At 34.0% G+C, this 23,746-nt stretch overlaps 1 protein-coding gene across 1 annotated transcript in view; it reads right to left on the bottom strand.

Moving 5' to 3' along the window:
- Positions 1 to 296: 296 nt before the first annotated feature.
- ZPBP (zona pellucida binding protein) overlaps positions 297 to 23,746 on the bottom strand; it is a 101,617-nt gene continuing 78,167 nt past the window's right edge. The window contains exon 8 of the mRNA XM_004277946.2: positions 297 to 505. Coding sequence (XP_004277994.1) covers positions 411 to 505 — 95 coding nt within the window. The 3' untranslated portion in view covers positions 297 to 410. The remainder of the gene's footprint in view (positions 506 to 23,746) is intronic.

The following is a 23,746-nucleotide window of genomic DNA, read 5'->3' as shown; positions in this document are numbered from 1 at the left end:
ATCCCATAAAATTAAAATCAAGGAATGAAACAAGCTGAAATTAAAATGATTGTGGAAGAATATGGTAGCCTGGGATTAGTCAACATATAATAACGATAGAATGGGCTATTTTTGAAAAATCATAAAAAAATCTTTTGGGCTAACCCAATATAGTATATTTGAAACTATTTTAAAAACAGTGATCCAAGAAATATTTTGGATTCATATGTAGGTCTGGCACTAATGAATAAATACTGGATGTACTGTATATAAGGCATTTGGATGTACCGTGTTTCAATTAAAATGATGACACCATATTTTGGTAATATCTAATATATTTAATTTTGGCATAATAGTGATTTATTATATCGTAATATTTCAAAAATATACTTTTGTGTTTAACAAACCACCGAAGAGCTCAAAATAATGGCCTATAAACATGCTTTTGCTCCAAACACCAAGCTGCTATTGCACTGAAGGCAGTGAATTCCATCATGGGAGTTATAAGATCCAGGGCTGCAGATCACTGTGGATAAAAAAATAAGTTAATAAGTAAAAGTTTCCTAACGCCACGTAAATTAACTTTACACGGAGGATAAATTTTCAAAGAAGGTTCTTTTTTTTCTTTTTGTTTCTAATTGTGGTAAAATGCACATAGCATAAAATTTGCCATTTTAACCATTTTTAAGTGTACAGTTCAGTAGTGTTAAATGTATGCAAATCATTGTACAACTAATCTCCAGAACTTCTGCATCTGGGAAAAACTGCAACTCTATACCCATTAAACATCTCCTCATTCCCCCTCTCCCAGCTCCTGGCAGCCACCATTCCACAATTTGTTTCTATGAGTTTGACTCCTCTAAATGCCTCATGTAAGTGAAAAGTTTTAAGTTTTCACTCTAATCCAGCTTAAACCAAGACTGTGACCTAAAATAGTTTTACTGACCACACGATGTTGACATCAGAAGGCTGACTGGGCCATCCTGTAAGTTACAGAAGAAGCCACAAGGGGTCAAGAACCAAATGTGACTACCAGATGGTCCACAGTAACCACGATTTAGATGTATAAAGATAGCCCCAAATATCGGAAGGACTTGCAGATCATTTCTAACAATCCTCTGATTTCAAATCCTATTTCTATCCTGGGCTAATGGTGTAATTCTGGAAAAATTACTTAGCCTAAAACGTAACTCAGTTTGGTCACCCCTAACATAAGGACAATGTATACCATGAATACGTCACCACCGCTCCCTCTGTGTGATAGAAAGTAAAGAAAGGCAGGAAGAAACCAAGGTCAAATACATTCTCTGCCATTAATTAACTTTGGGATCCTGGGCAAAGTAGTCAATTCTCTTAGTTCTAGTTTCCTTATTTGTAAAACAGGTACAGTAACAATCAAGTCATAGCATTATTGTGAGGACTGAAACCAGATGACTTAGATGAAAAGGCACCCAGCATGTGATGGGCACTCAATAAATGCTTAACCCTGTGCATTGCGGGGTTGCTGCCTCTACTCACCTCTTCCACTGCGGGTGGGGAGGCCATCAAGGTCATGGGATGCCATCAGCCTCTAACTGAGTTGGGGTCTCTGACTAACCTATTGCAGATGTGGTCAGCCAAGGGATCACAAAGATGTTAGTAACAGCACATCTAAGGCATGGGTATCATGGGCCATCAAAAAAGATTCTTTTTCTAGCACCATGATTTAATAATACATGCCACTGACTGAATCTGGGTCATATTATATTATTTAATTTCTTATTCTTTTTAAAATATATTTTTTCAAATTGGGAAATATCTTAACCATCACTCAGAAGTATTTTCCATTCTAGGTTCCACAGAGCTCCTCAAGTTTTAACAGACATTTTATTTGGGAATTAATGTTCCAGATGGAAAAAAAATTGGTAAACAAAGTTAAATAGATTTATTTGCTGCAGTAATAAGAAGAGTGTCTAAACTGAAAATGTATGTGGTAAAATTCTAATGACATAATATTCCTCAAAGGTGTGTGATCATGGTACACTTTCTCTCAAAACATATATTAATATTTCTTGATGCACAAATATGGAAAGATTTAGCGAATGTATTGAAAGTGTCAAATCGTTACATATGGAGAAGAGAAACCTGCATGCAGTCTTTACACACAGACTTTATACATGACTGTTACAAACAGAACTGATACTGGCATAAAATCATCTAAATTAAAGTTTAAATAAATAATGATATTCTAATAAATATTCTTATAATTTAAAAAACCTTCATAATATAGTACATGTTATACCACAGAGCCCTTATCTGTAGCACTCTCTCCTAAGATATACCCTGAAATATTTTGTTCTCTTTTAAGTGGAATTGAGGAAAAATGCTAAAATGTTATTTAAAGTACAAAATTAGTGAACTTTTCTTCCAGGTCTGAGTCTCAGTGAGTAGAACATCTCCCAGCTACAGTTATGAGAGCAGCCTGATTAAAACTTGATTATTTCAATAAGAAGAGAAGGAAGCATTGGTGACTGATCACTATTGACATATGAAGAAATAAGTAAATACAGGAAAATATCTTAATGAATTTTGGATAGGGAATAATTCCTTAAAAAGGGAAGTGACTAACCATAATAGAAAATAATTGATACATGTGGTATTAAAATTAAGAACTTAAAGTAACAATAGTAGTAACAGTCAATCAAGAAAACTAGGAAATAGTTGCAGCTTATATAACCAACAGAGGACTACCGTTCAGAAAACACACACAATTCACGTAAATCAACGAGAAAAGGACAGAAAATAATAGGAAAAACTTAACCAAGGAGGCAAATTCTTGTGTACTGAAAACTACCAAAAATTGCTGAAAGAAATCAAAGACACAAATGGAAAGACGTCCCATGTTCATTTAATATTTAATATTGTTAAGATGTCAGTACTACTAACTATCCATGAAATCGCTATCTATGAAATCTCTAGATTCTATGAAAGCTCTATCAAAATCCCAGTGGTGGCATTTTCAGAGATAAAAAAAATCCATCATAAAACATTTGAAATCTCAAGGGACTCAGAATAGCCAAAACAATTTTGTAAAAGAATAACAAAGTTGGACATCTCACACTTGCTGATTTAAGTACTACAAAGCTTCAGTAATTTCAGTGGTCTGGTACTGACATAAAGATAAAATTACAGACAAAATAGAAATAAACTCCCAAATAATTTTTAACAAGGATACCAAGATCATTCAATGAGGAAAGGACAGTCTTTTCAACAAATGTTTGAGCAAACTGGATATTCACTTGAAAATGAATGAGGTTGGACACAGCTTACACCACATATACAAAAATTAACTCAAAATGGATCAAAGACCTAAACATAAGAGCTAAAACCATGAAATTCTTGGAAGAAAACATAGGAAAAAGCTTTATGACATTAGATTTTACAATGATTTTTTTATATGACACTGAAAGCATGAGGACAAAAGACAAATAATTAAATTGGACTACATCAAAATCGAAACTTTTTCTGCAAACTTGAACCAAGAAAAGGCCATGTGAGGACAAAATGAGAAGGTGGCCCATTATGCCATCTGCAAGCCAAGAGAGAACTCACCAGAAACGAATCACCAGCACCTTGAACTTGGGCTTCCAGCCTCCAGAATTGTGAAAAAAAATTTTGTTTAAGCCATCCAGTATATGGAATTTTGTTATGGCGGCCCACCCTAAAACAGTATTTATCCAAAAGAACTAAGAGTAGGATCTCGAAGAGATATCTGCACACCCATGTTCAGTGCAGCACTATCCACAATAGCCAAGAGGTGGAAGCAACCCTATGTCCATTGACAGACGAATGGATAAAGAAAACGTGGCATACACATGTGGACAATGGAAATGTGGTACGTTAGTGCTGGGCCACCTAATGTGATGTTAATGTGGGAATGTGAAATTATAAAAAGTACTGTGGAATGGTATGAAAATGTGTGATGGTCACGTACTACACATGTTGGAGGTGGGAATGTGATACATATACACACATATACACAACAGAATAGTATTTAGCCTGCAAAAGGAAGGAAATTCTGACACATATTACAACATAGATGCCAAGTGAAATAAGCCAATCACAAAAGGACAAATGCCACATGATCTCATTTACATGAGGTACCTAGAGTAGTCGTCAAATTTATAGGGACAGAAAGAAGAGGAGTGGTTGTCAGCGACTGAAAGGAGGGCAGAATGGGGAGCTAGCATTTAATAGGTACAGAATTTCAGTTTGGGAAGATGAAAAAGTTCTGGAGATGGATGGTATTGACGCTTACACAACAATGTGAATGCACTTAATGCCACTAATTTGTACCTTTCAATATGCTTAAAAGGTTAAATCTTATGTATATTTTACCATAATAAAAAATGTGATGCATTACATAATCATCAGATTGCAAATATTTAAAGTTTGGCTATGCCAAGAATTGGCAGAGATGTAGACAGGATCTGTCCTACATTGCGTTGTAAAAGTGTTTTCTAAATTTTTTGTATTAACCCAATCTGACATATTTTAATGAATTGCTCATCTTATGATCCAATATTAGCTAAAGACCTAGGATATACAAACAAAAATATTCACAACACCATTGTTTGTCATAGTAGAAAAACTGAGAAGTAGGAAGCAATTTCAACCAACAATAAAACAGATATATACTCCTTGACATATTCATAAAATAGAATATTATATAGAAAAGAAAATTTTTAAAAATTGTGTTATAACCACAAAAATGTGCATGAATCTCACAGATACAATTTGCAATACTGTGACTCTGTTAAAATAGCCTATCATTGGCCATATTCTCAGACTGGATTTTTAAAAATCCAACTTTATGCTGCTAATGTAAAAATGTAAGTTTTAATCAAATTAATCTATACCTGCACTGCACTCATAAATAAAACCTCAACTACAATTTTATTTTATATAACTTGACAAATCAATTTAAAATGGACAACTTCTAAAGAGAAAAAAGAAGGTGGTTTACCCTCTCTATACAACAAGACATTAATTACCACAAACAGTAAAACAAAAAAGAGGACCCTTTAAAAGACATATATTCGTGTGTATGTACATATATGTGTATATACATACAAATGTAGGTGTGTGTATATATGCACCATATATTATAAGTATATATATGTGTATGTATACACACACACACACACAGTATGTACCCTTATTTTATGGACCTGAGAGTAAAGAAACAAAATTTGAAATTAATAAAATAAATTATTAGAGAATTTTTTCCTGGTTGTGAGGCAGGTAAGACTTTTATAAGAGAAAACAAATAGAGAAAATAAGCAATAAGACTTATACAATATTAAACAAAAAATAATGCACCAAAGACAATGTCCACAATGCTAAAAATCAAGTGGCCAAGAATTCTAATTCTAGCTTATACTGAATTAATCAATCTGCAGAAAACACTTAAAACATCAGGAAAGAGGAAACATACACTATTTGACAGCCCTGAAGAGGTAGCAAAGACAGGCAAATGGGTAAAAGTATTATTATATATTTCAGCAGTGGGTACTCACCACACTATGTGGTGCATGGGTGGCTAAAACTGAAGCAAAAATTATGTCTACTTGGTTACAAAAACTGACAGGACAGACTTCTAGGCCACCAGAAGATATAGAAAGTAATGGGAGAAATTCAAGGAAATAGGTAGAAACAGAAGCAAGAACTCTAAAATCTCATATAGACTCCATGCAGATCACTGGCTGATGTGAGACCTTCACATTAGTCAATGATATTGCAAGAAGTTCAAAACCAGAAAAAGAGAGCTTCCCTGGTGGCGCAGTGATTGAGAGTCCGCCTGCCGATGCAGGGGACACGGGTTCGTGCCCCAGTCTGGGAAGATCCCACATGCCGCGGAGTGGCTGGGCCCGTGAGCCATGGCTGCTGAGCCTGTGCGTCCAGAGCCTGTGCTCCACAACGGGAGAGGCCACAGCAGTGAGAGGCCCGCGTTAACGCAAAAAAAAAAAACAAAACCGGAAAGAGTTGGAAAGCTGAAAAAACTGAGAAGATGGTGCCTACAATGGGAGAGACAGTTTAGATTTTGAATCTAGCATATTATTAGACTAAATAATAAACACTCTTCAGAGCAAAAATAAGCCAGAAGACTCTACATAGCACTACCAATAAAGTTTAGCATATAATAAAAATTATTAGATTTTCAAAGACACAGAAAACTAACTCATAGTCAAGAGAAATAAGAGTTTTAAAAAAATGAATAGAGTAACATCAGCAAAGATACTGGCAGCTCCAAATGACAGTCCCAACTAAAGAAACATGAAAATAATCAAGCAAAAACTCTCAGAATTAACTTTGAAAGAACTCTAAAAAACAATCAACATATAGGAAATAGTAAAATGGCAGAAATAAGTCCATTTTTATCAGTAATTACTTTTAATGTAAATGGATTAAATTCTACAATCAGAAGACAGAAACTGGCAGAATGAATATTTATGATCCAACTATATGCAATCTGGAAGAGACTCACTTTAGACCAAATGAAACGATTAGGTTGAAAGTGAAAAAGTGGAAAAAGATATTACATGGAAACTGTAATGAAAAAAGAGCTGGCACTAATTCAGATTAAATAGACTTTAAGTCAAAAACTGTTATAATAGAAAAAGGAAATTACATATTCCTAAAAGGATCAAATCACAAAGAAGATATAACAATTATAAAAATATACATACCAAACAACAGGTACAGAAAATATATAAAGCAAACACTGGCAGAACAGAGGGAGACAGCTCTATAGCAATACTTGGAGATTTCATTACCTCTCTTCCAATAATGGATAGAGTTTCTAGACAGAGGATCAATAAGGAAATAGAGGACTTGACAACACTATAAACCAACTAAATTAACAGATGTATATAGAACACCTCACTCATAGCAACAGAATACCCATTTTTATCAAGTACACATGGAATATTTTCTAGGATAGACAATATTTTAGGACACAAGACAATTCTTCATAAATTTAAAAAGAATGATATCATACAAATCACAATAGAATGAAGCTACTGAAGAAATCAGTAACATAAGGAAAAGTGGAATGTTCACAAATATGTGAAAATTAAACAACACATTCTTAAAAGGCCAAGAAGATAAAGAATATATCAAAAGGGAAATTGGAAAACATATTGAGATGTATTAGAATGAAAGCATAACACACCAAACCAAATGAGATTAAGTGAAAGCAGAGGAACATTTATTAGTAGTAAATGCCTATATTGAAAAAAAAGAAAGATCTTAAATCAATAACATAACTTTACACCTGAATGGATGAGAAAACAACAAACTAAATCTACAGATAGCAGAAGGAAGAAAAATTTTTTAAAGATTAAAGTGAATATTAATAACACAGAGAATTTTAAAAATAGAGAAAAGCAAGGAAAACAGAAGTTGATTTTTATAAAGACTAAAAGGACTGACAAACCTTTAGGTAGATTGAGAATAAGAGAGAAGAGAGAAATTTTCAGAGTCAGAAAGAAAGATGGAACATCACTACCAAACTTACAGAAATAAAAAGGATAAGCCAATTTTAAGAAAAATTATATGCCACCAAATTAGGTAAGCTAGAAAAAAAATGAAAAATACCTGGAAACCCACGTGTTACAAAAACTGACTGAAGAAGAAATAGAAAATTGGAAGAAATCTATAACAAGTAAAGATATTGAGCTAGTAACTGAAAACCTCCAATAATGAAAATCTCAGGGTGAGATGGCTTCACTGGTGAATACTACCAAACAGTTAAAGAAGAATTAAACCAATTCTTCTCAAACTCTTTCAAAAACAGAAGAGGAGGAAACACTTACTAATCAATCTGTGATATGAGCATTGCCCTGACATCAAAGCCAGATAGAGTTATTACTAAGACAAGGAAATAAATGTCAATATCTCTAGAATGCAGATGCAAACATCCTTAACAAAATACTAACAAGCAACTTCCAGCACTATATTAAAGTATTATTCACCATAATGAAGTGGGATATATCCCAGGAACTGCAAAGGTGGCTAAATATATAAAAACCAATCAAAGTAATATACTATACAAATAGAAGGGGGAAAAAAACCCTACATGATCATCTCAATTGATGCAGAAAAAGAATTTGACAAAATCCAAAATTTTCATCATAAAAACACTCAACAAACGGAACAAAATGAAAAAAAAATTCAATCTGATAAAGGGCTTTTATGAAAAACCCAAAGCTAACATCATCTTCAATAGTGAAATATTGAAAGTTTTCCCCCGAAGATCAAGAACAAGGCAAGGATGTCCTAAAGAAAGTTCTAGAGAGAGCAATTAGGCAAGAAAAAGAATAAAAGGCATCTGAATTATAAAAGAAAAAGTAAACTAATTGTAGATGACATGATTGTGTGTATGTATACACACACACACAGGGAGAGAGAGAGAGAAACCTGTGAATACACATATACACATGGTACTAGAGCTAATAAAGGAATTCAGCAAAGTTGCAGGATACAAGATCAACACAAAAGTGGTTATGTCTATACACTACCAGTGAAAAGTCCCAAAAGAAAATTAGAGAAGCAATTATATTTACATGCTAATACACAAAAAATCTAGATGTAAATTGAAGCAAGAAGGTTGAAGACTTGTAAAATTGAAATTATAAAACATTGCTGTAAGAAATAAAAGAAGACCTACGTAAATGGAAACACATCCTATGTTGGAGAAGTGGAAGACAATATTATGAAGATGACAATACAATCCAAAGGAACCTATAGATCAATGTATCCTGTATCAAAATCCCTCAGGCTCGTTTTTTTTTTTAATAACATCTTTATTGGAGTATAATTGCTTTACAATGGTGTGTTAGTTTCTGCTTTATAACAAAGTGAATCAGTTATACATATACATATGTTCCCATATCTCTTCCCTCTTGAGTCTCCCTCCTTCCCACTCTCCCTATCCCACCCCTCTAGGTGGTCACAAACCACCAAGCTGATCTCCCTGTGCTATGCGGCTGCTTCCCACTAGCTATCTATTTTACGTTTGGTTTTGAAAAGAGGGAATGATGATCCACAAATTCACATGGAATTGCAAGGGGCCTAAAATATACAACATAGTTTTGAAAAATACAAACCTAGAGTACTCACACTTCTAAATTTCAAAACTCCCTACAAAGCTACTGTAATCAAAACAGTGTAGTACTAGAAAAAGAGAGAATGTACACTAATGGAATAGAACTGAGAGTCCAGAAATAGCCACAGACATCAGTGGCAAACCGATTTTCAACAAGGATGACAAGACCATGCAAGGGGGAAAGTACAGTCTCTTCAGTGAAAAGTCCTGTGACAACCAGATAGCCACATGCCAAGAATATATTTGGACCCCTAACTCACACTGTTTTCTAGAACTTACCTCAAATCATCAATGACCTCTTTGAAAAAAAGGAAAGGGGTAAATTTTTCACAATTTTAGATTCCATAATGGTTTTTTAGAAATGACACCAAAAGCATCATCAATAAAAAAGAAAATAAACTGAACTTCATAAAAATATAAAACTTCTGTGCACAAATGGACATTATTAAAAAGTGAAAAAACTCTCTGAGAATAGATAAACCTTTGCAAATCATACACGTGCTAAGGTCCGAGTATAAAGAATATGTAAATAGCCCTTAGAACTCAACAACAAAAAGAAAGAAAACCCAATTTTTCTAGACATTTTTCTGAAGATATACAAGTGGCCACCAAGTACAGGAAAAAATGCTCAACATCATTAGTCATTTGGGAAATGCAAATCAATACTGAGACCCTACTTCACACACAAGGATAGCAATACTTTTTTAAAAGGAACACTTAAATAACAAGTGTTATTTAAAAGGAAAATAACAAGTGTTGTTGAGATAGTTACCCTTGTATATTATTAGTAGCACTGTAAAATTGCGCAGGCACTGTGCTAAATAGTTTGAAAACTGCTCAAGAAAGGTAAACACAGGATTGCCTGTGTATAAAGTATAAACAAACAATGCAATATTATTCAACCATAAAAAGGAATGACATACTGATACATGCTACAATGTGGTTAAATCTTGAAACATTAGGCTAAGTGAAAGAAGCCAGAGAAAAAATGACACATATTGTATCTTTTCATTTGTATGAAATATCCAGAATAGAGACAGAAAGCAGACTGGTAGTTGTCAGGGGCTGAAGGTAGAGAAAAATAGGGAGTAACCACTTAATAAGCACAGAGCTTCTTTTTGAGGTGATTAAAATGTTTGGGAACTAGGTAGAGGTGGTGGTTGCACAGCACCATGTACTAAATGTCACTGAATTATCCACTTTAAAATGGCTTTATGTTATATGAATTTCAACTTAATTAAAAAATGAGTAGAGCTTCATGTGACTCCTGGGCCAATATAAATTGGTGTAACGTATGTGTAATTGATAACCAAAAAGGGAGGACAGAGAGAATAATGCAGAAAACAATAAATGACATATATGACCCAAAAGCCTTGAATTTAACAAAAGACATAAATGAATAATCCAAAAAACTCTGCAAACACCAACATGAAATGTACAAAACCTCCACCCCTACACACAACATAGTCAAACTGCTATAAACCCCCAGTAAAGATAATCTAAATGCTATGGAGTAAAAATGATGACACATTAAATGCAGGGTGCGAGAGGGAAGAAGTACGAGCAGCAGCTCACTTCTCACTAGGAGCAATAACTGCTAGAAGGCAGTGGAATATTATTCAGTGCTAAAAAGAAATACTACTAAGTGAAGGAAGTCAATCTGAAAAGGCTACACACTGTATGATTCCAACAATATAAAATTCAGGAAAAGGCAAAACTATGGAGACAGTAAAAAGATCAGTGGCTTGGGGATAAAGAATAATGAATAGGTGGAAAGCAGAGAAATTTCAGGGTAGTGTAGCTACACTGTATGATACTATAATTGTAAACATATGTCATTTGTCCAAAAAAACACAGAATGTACAACACCAAGAGTGAATCCTAATGTAAACCATGGACTTTGGGTGATAATGATATTTCATTCATTATAGATTCATCAATTACAACAAATGTATCACTCTGCTGAGGGATGTTGAGCGGTGGAGGTTAAGCATGAGGGGGTCCAGGGAACATATGGAAAATCTCTGTACCTTACATTCAAATTTGCTTTGAACCCAAAACTGCCTAAAAAATAAAGTTTCTTTAAAAAACATGAAAGGTAAAAAAAGACATTTGGTAATACAATTTAGAGACATTGTAGACAATAAGCCTGCACCACAAGTAAGGCTAAAAGAAGTTCTTCAGCCTGAAGAGAACAGTGAACAGATAGAATAAAGGAAATGATTTACCATTTTGCCTGAAACAACCGAAACATAATAACCATAGAAAGACATGGAAAATGGTTTTCAAGAAACTGGACATCAAACCACAAGGGACAGTGATCCCAAGGGACATACAGGAAACAAAATATTGATATATGAGCTCTACAACTGTTGTAGATTACTGCTTTCAGTGAGTTTCTAAATTATGGCAAAGGGAACTGTGGTGGAACTGAGTTCTTCCCTGAACTGAAGAGACAAAGCTGAAGTCCAAGAAGACATTGAATGCAGCTAGTGTTCTTCCTGTGAACCAGAAAGGAGATACTGTGGAGACAGAGAACTCTGGAGATGAGTAGAACATCTCACTTGATTATATAACAGAAATCAGCATATGTGTCTGAGGAAGCTACCTGAATCTGGGGAAAGGACCATCAATTTTGATAACTTTAGAGGAAAGGGTGCTTGGCAATCACTCAGGCTAAGGAACAGTGTCTGTTCCCAATAACCAGAAAAGAAAACTCATATTCAAAAAGCACTGGGTGGAGCACTTAGGAAAGTAGTGGAAAATGATTAGCTTTAGACTGAATGCTGAAACAGAAACATCGATCAGATTAGAAAAGCAAGACATGAAATGATCAAATTGTTTTCAATAATGTATTAACTGCATGTGAAAAAAAGAAGACAAAATTCACAGGAATACAAAAATATGCAGTACCAAATAAGGTAAAATCACAATGTTTGGAATCTACAAAAAGATTACTAGGCATGAGAAAGAGGCAAGAAAACACATAATAAAGGGAATAATCAAACAATAAAACCAAACTAGAAAAAAGGAGATGAAATACTTGTATACTAAAAACTACAAAACATTGCTGAAAGAAACTACAGGAAACCTAAATAAATAGAAAGTCATTCTGTGGTCATGGTAGGAAGACTTAATATTAAGACGTCAACATTACCCAAAACAATCTAGATATTCAATGCAATCCCTATGAAAATTCCAACAGCTTTTTTTTTAAAGAAATTGAAAAGCCATTCCTCAATTCATAGTAAATTGCAAATGGCCCTGAACAGCCAAAACACAATCTTGAAAAAGAAGAACAAAGCCAGAGGACTCATACTTCCCAATTTCAAAACATACTACAAAGCTCCAGTAATCAAAACAGACAGACCTACAGACCAATGGAACAGAAATAAACCTATTCATTTATTACCAACTGTTTCTTGATAAGGGTGCCAAGTTCATTCAATGTGAAAACAGTAGACTCTTCAACAAATGGTGCTGGGAAAACTGTATTTCCACAAGCAGAAAAACGAAGTTGGATCTCTACCTCACGCTATATACAAATATGAACTATGACTTAAATAAAGAGCTAAAAATTCCTAGAAGAAAACATAGGGCTAAATCTTCATGTCTTTTGGTATGGCAACAAATGATTAGATATGGTAACAAAGTTAAAAAATGGATAAATTGGACTTCATCAAAATTTAAAATTTTGTGCATCAAAGACATTATCAACAACTCTGTTAAATGGCTAAGCAGAAATGTTAACAGGGTCTATCTCTTTCTGGCACAAAATATAAGCATAAGAAAGCTGGAGTGATTATATTAATATCTAACAAAGTAGACCTCAATGCAAGGAATATTATCAGGAATAAAATGGTGTATCATTACATAATGATGGAGAGTCAAGTCATCAGGAAAAGTAGCAATCCTAAATGCCTATTTACATAATTACTGAGTTTCAAAATACTTGGAAGACAATAAAGGAGAAATAGTGCAATCCACAATATCAGCTGGGAGCTTCAACATTTCACTCTTACAAATTGATTTAACAAGTGGAAACTAGAACAATAGAAATACAGGAGACAACTTCTACTTAAATGCCAGAATAAACTTATTATTCAAGAAGATATGGAACATTCATCAAGATGCGCCATATCCTGAACCTTAAAACACTTCTAAAAACAACTAAAAGATTCAAAGTAATATAGAGCATGCTTTCTAAACAGAAAAAATTTAGTTGGAAATCAACAATATAAAGATACACTGGAAGTGATTAGTTATATGGGAATTAAACAGAATACTATGAAATGAGCCCTGGGACAAATAAAATTACAAAGAAAATTAGAAAATATTTTGCACTGAGTGAAAACTTAAAAATAAATAAAATTAGTAGGATGAAGGTAAAACAATGGTAGGGAAAAATGTATAGCCTTAAATACTTATGTAAGAAAAGAAAAAGATATAAAATCAATGAATTGATAGTATGCTACTCCCTTAAGAAACTAAAGAAAGAATAGCACATTAAGTTTCAGATGAGGAAGAAAGCATAAAAAAATACATAAATAAAGAGCAGATATTAATGAAATAGAAATCAAATGAAAAATTCAATAAACTAAAATCTGGCTCCTTGAAGAGACTAATAAAACTGATAAACCTCCAGCTAGAGCTTGTAAAACAAAAATAAGATACAAAACAAAAATAATAATAAGAATGCCTGTTTTTATTTCTATTCAACACCGTACAGGAGGACCTAGTCACTGCAATAAAGTAAAAGAAAAAATGGCACAGATATCAGATGAAGAAGTAAAACTGTTATTTGCAGATTATATGTTTATTCTTGTAAAAAAATACAGGGTCTACAAAATAATTACGACATTTAATCACTGAATAAAACAGATATATGGGATCCAGGTTAATATTTAAAAATCAATATGCTGTAGTAATTCAAAAACACAGAGCAAGCAAAGCAATTTTTAAATGTAATATGGTAATAAAGCTTCATTAATCAAGACACTTCGGTATTGGTGAAATGATAAACATAAGGATGAATGGAGCAGAATTAAACCCACATGAATATATAGTCAGTTGAACTTTTGACAGAGGTACCAAGGAAAATTTAATGACAAAAGAAAAGTCTTCAACAAATAGTGCTGTATCACCAGGACAGGTTATCTGTATTGTAACAAATGATTATTGACCCTTACCTCATCCAAATAGAAACATTAACTCAATATCTATCATAGACTTAAATGCAAACCCAAAAGTACTAAACAAAAAGCACAGTAGAAAATCTTTGTGACCTTAGGGTAGGAAAATTTTTATTAGAACACAAAAACACATGAACCACAGAATTAAAAAAATTAATAAATTGGACTTCTTCAACGTTTTGCTTTGAAAACAAAAATGTAAGCCACAGTCTGGGAAAATATATTCACAGCACATATATAAGAAAAAAACCTTTTTGTCCATATTAAATTAAGAACTTACAACTCAGTGAGACAAACAACCCACTTAAAAAATGGGAAAGATATTTCAACAGATACTGTGCAAAGGAATACCAATATCCAATAGAAAGATGAAAATATCTTTTAAAAAGGAAAATTAAAATTAAAACCACAATGAGATACCACTACACATACACACATTGGAATGGCTAAAATTAAAAAAGAGTGACCATACTATGCTTCGGAAAGTATTTAGAACAATTGGAACTCCACAACTTTGCTGGTAGAACATGAAAATTGTACAGCCGCTTTAAAAATAATTTGGCTTTTTTTTTTTATAAAGTTAAACATACACTTACCGTATGACCCAGCAATCGCAATCATAGGTATTTTCCCAGAAGAACTGAAAACACATGTCCACCCAAAGACTTGTACAGGAATGTTCATAGCAGCTTTATTTGTAATGGCCTAAAACTGGAAACAACCCAGATGCCCATCGTCAGGTGAATGGATAAATAAAATGTGGTATATCCATACAATGGACTACTACTCAGCAATAAAGAGGAGCAAACTATTAATACATGAGATAATACTGACAAACCTCAAAATTATGCCGAGTGAAAGAATTCAGACAAAGATTATATACTGCATGATTCCATTTATTAAAAATTATTAAAATGCATGCAAATATATAGTGATGCAGAGCATATCTGCATTTGCTTGGGAATGGATATTGAGGGAGGACTGATTACAAAAACGCATAAGCAAAATTCAGGGTTACAGCAGAGATCCTCTTCTTGATTGTGGTGATAGTTTCATGGATGTATATGTGTCCAGGTCATTAAACTGTATAATTTCAACATGCGTACTTAATTGTATGTCATTGTTGAGCCCAAACAAAGCAAGTTGTAGAGGTTATTTAAGGCAAGACGCCATTTACTGATTATCATGCAAACCAATACTATATGTCATTGTTGATTGCCTCAATAAGAATTAAAAGTACAAAATTTGGGATTGGGGTAAAAAATATCCAATTCTGATAATGAATATATCTGAGCAGAAGAGGAAGACAATGGATTGTTGAGGCCTTCACAGGAAGCTTCAGCTGTGTCCTATTTAAATCACTTTAAATCTTAGGATACAAAGCAAGTGACAGAATATGAAATTTGTTTCGAATGGGTGATATGAACATACTTGTTTATAACATCATTTTCTATATTTCTAGATGTTTGAAATATAACATTATAAAGAAAAATTTTATTTCCAAAGAGCAATAATAAGTCAAAGACAGACACACACATACACACACACATGCATCATTCCCTGAAAATCAAAACTAAACAAGCTTCAAGGTACAGATAGCTTCAATGAGGTATTGAGGAAAAAATTATATAAATTTTACATAAACCATTCAGAAAAAGCAAGAAGAGGGAACGACTGCAATTCATTTTTAAAACAGCAAGTGCCCTAATAATAAAATTTTATAAATATTTACAAGAAAACTATAGACCAAAGTTCCTTATGGATATAGATACAAGAATCTTTAACTAAATGTTAGCATATAAACCTCAGTGATATGTAGAAATTATGAATGATGATCATATATAGTTTATATTAGAGGTCAGTTTATACAAAGTTGGTTTAACTTCTATGTATCGATCAATGCATAATAAAACATGATAAAAGATACAAAACATATGATCATCTCAATGGTGTATATAAGACATGACAAAATTCAATCTCTTTCATGATGAAAAATCAAAATAAATAGAGAATGGAAGGGAATTTCCTTCATCAACCCGATTAATGGCATCTCTTAAAAGCCGCCAGCTAGCATCAGAGCTAACAGGGAAAGCCCGTGGGCCCTGACAGTTGGCACAGGAAAAGAATGCCAACTCTCACCACTTTCGGTAAGCACTTTTCTGAACATTCTAGCCAGACTAATAGGGGCAATAAAAAGAAATAAAGAGCATGGAAATGGGAAATAAAGCAGTGAAATTGTCTTTATTCCTATGTGAGATGATTAGGTATGAAGAAAATCCTAAAAATAAAAAATAAATTCTTAGAACTATAAGTTTCATCAAGGCCACACAATACAAGGTTAATGTTTCTAGAAGAAAATAGGAAAAATTCTTCATGAGTTTGAGATAAGCAGAAATTTCTTGGATGGACACAATATCTTTGGTTCCTTAAGAAAAAAATTAAGAAACTTAGTTTTCTCAAAATTAAAACTTCTGTATTTGAAAGACACCATTAAGAAAGTAAAACGAATATATATGGACCTGTTTCCAGAATACATAAATATACCTTGTAAGTCAATATTTAGAAGAATAATAACCAGAAAAAGGGTAGAGGAAATGATGTGAACAGTTTACAAAAGAACATATGTGAATGCTCACAGAGAACAAGAGAAGATATTTGATATCATTAGCTATAAAGTAAATACAAATTATATCACAAATAAAATAGCACTACACTGATTAAAATTTAAAAGTTGGACAATATCAAGACTGCAAGAATGTGAAACAACCAGAAATCTCATACACTGCTTGGTGGACATGCAAAATCATACAACTACTTTGTAAAAGTTTGGGAGTTTCTTAACAGTTAAAAATACTCTACCATATTATCCTAAAACTTAACTCTTATGCATTTACCCAAGAGAAATGAAAACATAGGTCCACAAAAAACTTACACAGAAATGTTCATACAAGCTCTATTCACAATACCCCAAAACTAGAAACAACCCAAATGCCTGTCAAAAACTGAATGTATAAATAAACAGTGGTAAATTTAATAAGTAGTTGTGATTGTGAAGTAGGATAAGGGGACAATTTGGGGAATGGAAATTTCTATATCTTCATAGGGTATTGGTTAAATGGATGAATACACTTGTCGAAACTCGGTGAATTGTACAATTAAAATGTGCACATTTAAAAATGAGTGTATTTATGACATCTTAATAAAGTTGATTAAAAAAATTTTCCCATAAATACTGCATGATCTAAAATAGTCAAATTCACAGAGGCAGGAAGTAGAATGCTGGTTCCCAGGGGCTGGTGAGAGGGAGAAATGCAGAGATATTACAAAGTTTCAGTTATGCAGGATGAATAAATTCTGCAGAACCAAGTAGAGCAATATGACTCTAATTAACAATATTACATTGCATACTTGAAATGTGGTAAAAGGGTAGATCTTAAATGATCTCACCATACATACACATACACACACACACACTACATATATATATATACATACATATATATATATATATATATATATGTAACTGTGAGGTATGGAGCATGATGGATATGTGAATTAGCGTAATTGTGGTGATTATTTCACAATGTATACATATATCAAAACATCAAGTTGTATATCTTAGATACATACAACTTTGTCAATTATACCACAATGAAGATGAAAAACAGACACACAGATATAACACATTTATGAATATGAAGCTACCTTCTCCCCAAAACATAATCCTATCAGGGTTACTGAAAATGAAAACTGACCAGCTGATTCTAAAATAAATAGGGGAATATAAGGACCTTGTGACAGACTGTATTTCCCAGAGATGGCTAACAATATATCTATCCCATTCTACACATTCTTACAATTGTGACCTTGTTGAGCAGTAGAATCCATCCGGGTCACCTCTGTTCCTAAGTGGAACTTTGTATGACAGAAGTGACACCCGCTGACTTCTGAGGCTAGGTCATGACTTTCTATTGTTGTCTTAGGACATGAGCTTTTAGATTCCACTGCCATACTGTAATGTAACAGTGCCCAGTGCTCACACAGGGCCAGTTAATGTGTATAATCCCATGAGTTAGTATGGAAACACTCAAGAATAACAGGCTTATGGCCAGAGTAAACAGAAAATTCTTGCCTCAATAGCAGAGAATGACTAGCCTAGACTGAACATTGGTTCAGCCAAATAAATTAAAAGTAAGACCAGGGCTTCCCTGGTGGCGAAGTGGTTGAGAGTCTGCCTGCCGATGCAGGGGAAGCGGGTTCGTGCCCCGGTCCAGGAAGATCCCACATACAGCAGAGCAGCTGGGTCCGTAAGCCATGGTCTCTGAGCCTGTGCGTCCAGAGCCTGTGCTCCACAATGGGAGAGGCCGCAACAGTGAGAGGCCCGCATACCGCAAAAAAAAAAAAAAAAAAAGTAAGACCAGAAATAACCAAACTGTTTCCAAACAATTTTTCTGTGTGTGTAAGAACAAAACTCAATAATGCAAACATATAAAAATACAAAAATATTCAACACCAAACAACAGAACATTCACAAATATCTGGCATTCAGTGAAAAATTACTTGGCATGAGGGAGACAAGACAATATGACTCACGATAAGAAAAAAAGTTAATTACAATCTACCCTGAATATGTGGAAAAGGACATTAAAACAATTAATGTAACAATATTCCCTATGTTCAAAACTTAGAAAGCCCAGAGATAAACCCACGCACCTATGGTCAACTAATCTATGACAAAGGAGGCAAGGATATACAATGGAGAAAAGACAGTCTCTTCAATAAGTGGTGCTGGGAAAACTGTACAGCTACATGTAAAAGAATGAAATTAGAACACTCCTTAATAGCATACACAAAAATAAACTCAAAATGGATTAGATACCTAAATGTAAGACCAGACACTATAAAACTCTTAGAGGAAAACATAGGAAGAACACTCTTTGACATAAACCACAGCAAGATCTTTTTTGATCCACCTCCTAGAGTGATGGAAATAAAAACAAAAATAAACAAATGGGACCTAATGAAACTTAAAAGCTTTTGCACAGCAAAGGAAACCATAAACAAGACGAAAAGACAACCCTCAAAATGGGAGAAAATATTTGCAAATGAATCAATGGGCAAAGGATTAATCTCCTAAATATATAAACAGCTCATTCAGCTCAATATTAAAGAAACAAACTACCCGATCCAAAAATGGGCACAAGACCTAAATAGACATTTCTCCAAAGAAGACATAGAGATGGCCAAGATGCACATGAAAAGCTGCTCAACATCACTAATTATTAGAGAAATGCAAATCAAAACTATAATGAGGTATCACCTCACACCAGTTAGAATGGGCATCATCAGAAAATCTACAAGCAACAAATGCTGGAGAGGGTGTGGAGGAAAGAGAACCCTCTTGCACTGTTGGTGGGAATGTAAATTGATACAGCCACTATGGAGAACAAGTATGGAGGTTCCTTAAAAAACTAAAAATAGAATTACCATATGAACCAGCAATCCCACTACTGGGCATATACCCAGAGAAAACCATAATTCAAAAAGACACATGCACACCAATGTTCATTGCAGCACTGTTTACAACAGCCAGATCATGGAAGCAACCTAAATGCCCATCGACAGACAATGGATAAAGAAGATGTGGTACATATATACAATGGAATATTACTCAGCCATAAAAAGGAATGAAGTTGAGTCATTTGTAGAGACATGGATGGATCCAGAGACTGTCATACAGAGGGAAGTAAGTCAGAAAGAGAAGAACAAATATCATATATTAACGCATATATGTGGAACCCAGAAAAAGGGTACAGATGAACCAGTTTGCAGGGCAGAAATAGAGACACAGATGTAGAGAACAAACGTATGGACACCAAGCGGGGAAAGCAGTGGGGGGTGGGGGTGCGGGTGTGATGAATTGGGAGATTGGGGTTGACATGTATACGCTGATGTGTATAAAATGGATGACTAATAAGAACCTGCTATATAAAAAAGTAAATAAAATTTTTTTAAAAACCCAAAATCTCAGTAATGCAAAAATATAAAAATACAAAAATATTCAATGCCAAACAACAGAACATTCACAAATATCTGGCATTCAGTGAAAAATTACTTGGCATGAGGGAAACAAGACAATATGACTCATGATAAGAAAAAAAGTTAATTGCAAACTACCCTGAATAAGTGGAAAAGGACATTAAAACAATTAATGTAACAATATTCCCTATGTTCAAAACTTAAGATAACATAAGGAAGATATAAAAAAAAACATTTCATTCAATCTTCTAGAGGTCAAAACCATGCTGTGTGTGACGAAAAACACTCTGGGTAGGATTACTGGTTGATGTGATATTGTAGAAGGAAACATGACTAATCTTGAAGATACAGCCATAGAAACTACAGAGAATAAAACACACAGAAAACATTTTTAACGAAGAGATCAACAAAGAGCTGTGGCAAAATGTCAGTCAGGTTAATATGCTTTTAATTGGAATCCCTGGTGGAGAAGATGAGACTAATAGAAAAATTATTTGAATAAATAAGTAAAACTATTTTCCAAATTTGAGGAGCACTGAGTGTCCACAAATCCAAGAAAATGAAATATTCTTCAATAGCAAATTCACACCAGAATAAATGTTAAATAAAATCCTTCAGGCCATACGAAGAGAACTGCAGGTGGAATTGGGTCTACACCAAGAATGAAGACTAATGGAAAGGATAATTAGATGGGTAAATACATGTGATTTTTTTCTTATCATTTACATCCCCATAAAAGATAAACTGTTTAATAAACAGAACAATGTAGTGTGGGATCTGTGACACAGGTAAGCTTAACTGGGTGGATGTCAACAATAGCGCAAAGGTCAGGAGAGAAGAAATGGAAGTATAATATTTTAAGATGCTTATACTTCATATGAAGTGGTATGATATTAATTAAAGGTAGACTGTGATAAACTAATGATATACACCATAAGCCTAAAATTACCACTAGAATAAAAACACACAGAGCTCTACCTAATAGGTCAACAAGGCAGATAAATGGAAGCACAAACACTATTCAATTAATTTAATTGAATGTAGAAAAAATGGAAAAAAAGGAGCAAAAAATAAGTTGGGGAAATAGAAAACAGTGAGATGATACACTTGAACCTGACAATGTGAGTAGTTACATAAAATTGGGTTTAAAGATATTGTCAGACTGGACTTAAAATGCAAGATCAAACTGTATGTTGCCTAAATAAATACATCTTAAATATGAAGATATAAATTTAAAGTAAGGGGCTAGCAAAAGGCATAGCATTTGTACTGGCCAGTTTTATGTGTCAGTTTGGCTAAGCAATACTAGTTATTCAATTAAACACTAATCTAGGCATTGTTGTGCAGGTTATTTTGTAGATAAGATTAACATTTACAATCAGCTGACTTTAAGGGGATAATCTGGTGGGACTGATTTAATCAGTTGAACGGCCTAAGACAAGAACTGAGGGTCCCTTGAATAAGAAATTCTGCCTGTGGACTTCAGCTTCAGACTGCGGCCAAGAGTTTTTTGTCTACCCTTCCTGAAGACCTGCCCTATAAATTTTGGAATTATCTAGTTAGCTATCACAATTACATGAGTCAATTTCTTGCAATAAATCTCTCAGTATACATATATCCTACTGATTCTTTTCTCTGGTGGAACCCTGACTGATAAACCATGATAATACTAATAAAAAGAAATCTGTAATTGGCAGTATTAATATTAGACAAAACAGAAGTCCGAGGAAAGATTATTACAAGGAACAAAAAATATCTCATAATGGTAGGGGCATGAATATAACCAGAAGGATATGGCATAAAAAATGTTTCAGTAAATTAAAAAGTATTCAAATCACACATATTCTGACAACTGAATTAAATTAGGTTTCAATAACAGAAAGATCTCAGGGTTTCCCTGGTGGCGCAGTGGTTGAGAGTCCGCCTGTCAATGCAGGGGACACGGGTTCATGCCCCGGTCCGGGAAGATCCCACATGCCGTGGAGCGGCTGGGCCCGTGAGCCATGGCCATTAAGCCTGCTCATCCGGAGCAACGGGAGAGGCCACAACAGTGAGAGGCCCGCGTACCACAAAAAAAAAAAAAAAAAAGAAAGATCTCTGAAAATTCCCATAACATCTGGAAATTAAACACCACAATTCTAAATAACCAATTGCTTGAAGAAGAAATCCAAAGAGAAATGAACATTATGAAGTGAATGGAAATGAAAATACAATATGTCAAAATTTGTGAGGTGCCACTAAGGCTAGGGAGAAGTTTATATCTTGACGGCCACAAATTATCAAAACATTACCCACTCCTCCTCAAAATAAAAACCTGAATAGCCATATGTATTACAGAAATCGAATTTTTAGCACACACACACACACACAAAAACCCAAAAGACAAAAAACACTTCCCAACAAAGAAAACAAAATAAAAGGTGTACTCTGTCTTTGCCTTGCTGCTTACAGTAAAATGCAGGAGGAAAGAGATAAATTGATGATGGCACTGCTAAGCAAAAAGGAACCATCATCTGGTAATTAGAAACCTATCCAGATTTCAAAGAATGCTAAAATCAGGAAGTCCACTGTTAAAAAGCAAGATCTAAAGAGTAATGCTATGGCTGGATAAACTTTTGCTACCAAGACTACGTATGTGATTCACAGGTCCACTCAACCATCCTGGAAGAAACCTGGAATTGAGATATGGAATTGCAGAAAAGTTCTGTGCCTCCACAAGAGGTGTCACTCTTGACTAACGATGTGAATACCCATGACATACACAGGAGAACTGCCAGGTTTTTAAGAATGTTTTACAGCAGAAACACTGCTAACTTGGACTAAAGGGAACAGAGACAGGATCAAATTAAAGACAGTTTTTAGATTTCCAAAATTCTACAAGCAAGAAATGGGCTGGTAGAATTAATCATCTGCAAACATGCACTACCCTTGAATAAAAAAGGAATGACTCCCATGGAAAAGTACTGGGTCCAGTGGTAGACCAAGTCAGACCCACAGGCCTGAAAGAGGGGATAATGGAACTTCCATGGACTAGAATGTAGTGCCTCTGTGGGCCCAGTGGGCAGAGGATTGAGCTATAGAGGACTATTCTCAAGACTAGAAATATACTGGAATTTTCCCTTCTAAATTTCAAACTTGCTTGGGACCAGTGACCCCTTTCTTTCTTCCAATTTCTCCCTTTATAATTATTAAATTATTAAATTATTAACTACCTGGACATAATTGATATTTATAAACTAATACACTCAATAACTACAGAATATACATTGTTTCCAATAAAATAACTATATATATGAATTAAATTAATAAGTAACATATTAAATCAGAACTCAATACAAAATGATACCTGAAAATCTCCAAAAAAAATTCACAATTTTTTTTGAGGAGG

The sequence above is a fragment of the Orcinus orca genome, chromosome 9, assembly GCF_937001465.1.
Source record: "Orcinus orca chromosome 9, mOrcOrc1.1, whole genome shotgun sequence".
Taxonomy (NCBI): domain Eukaryota; kingdom Metazoa; phylum Chordata; class Mammalia; order Artiodactyla; family Delphinidae; genus Orcinus; species Orcinus orca.
Note: the sequence above shows the minus strand (reverse complement) of the source record. Positions and strands in the feature narration are given on the sequence as shown.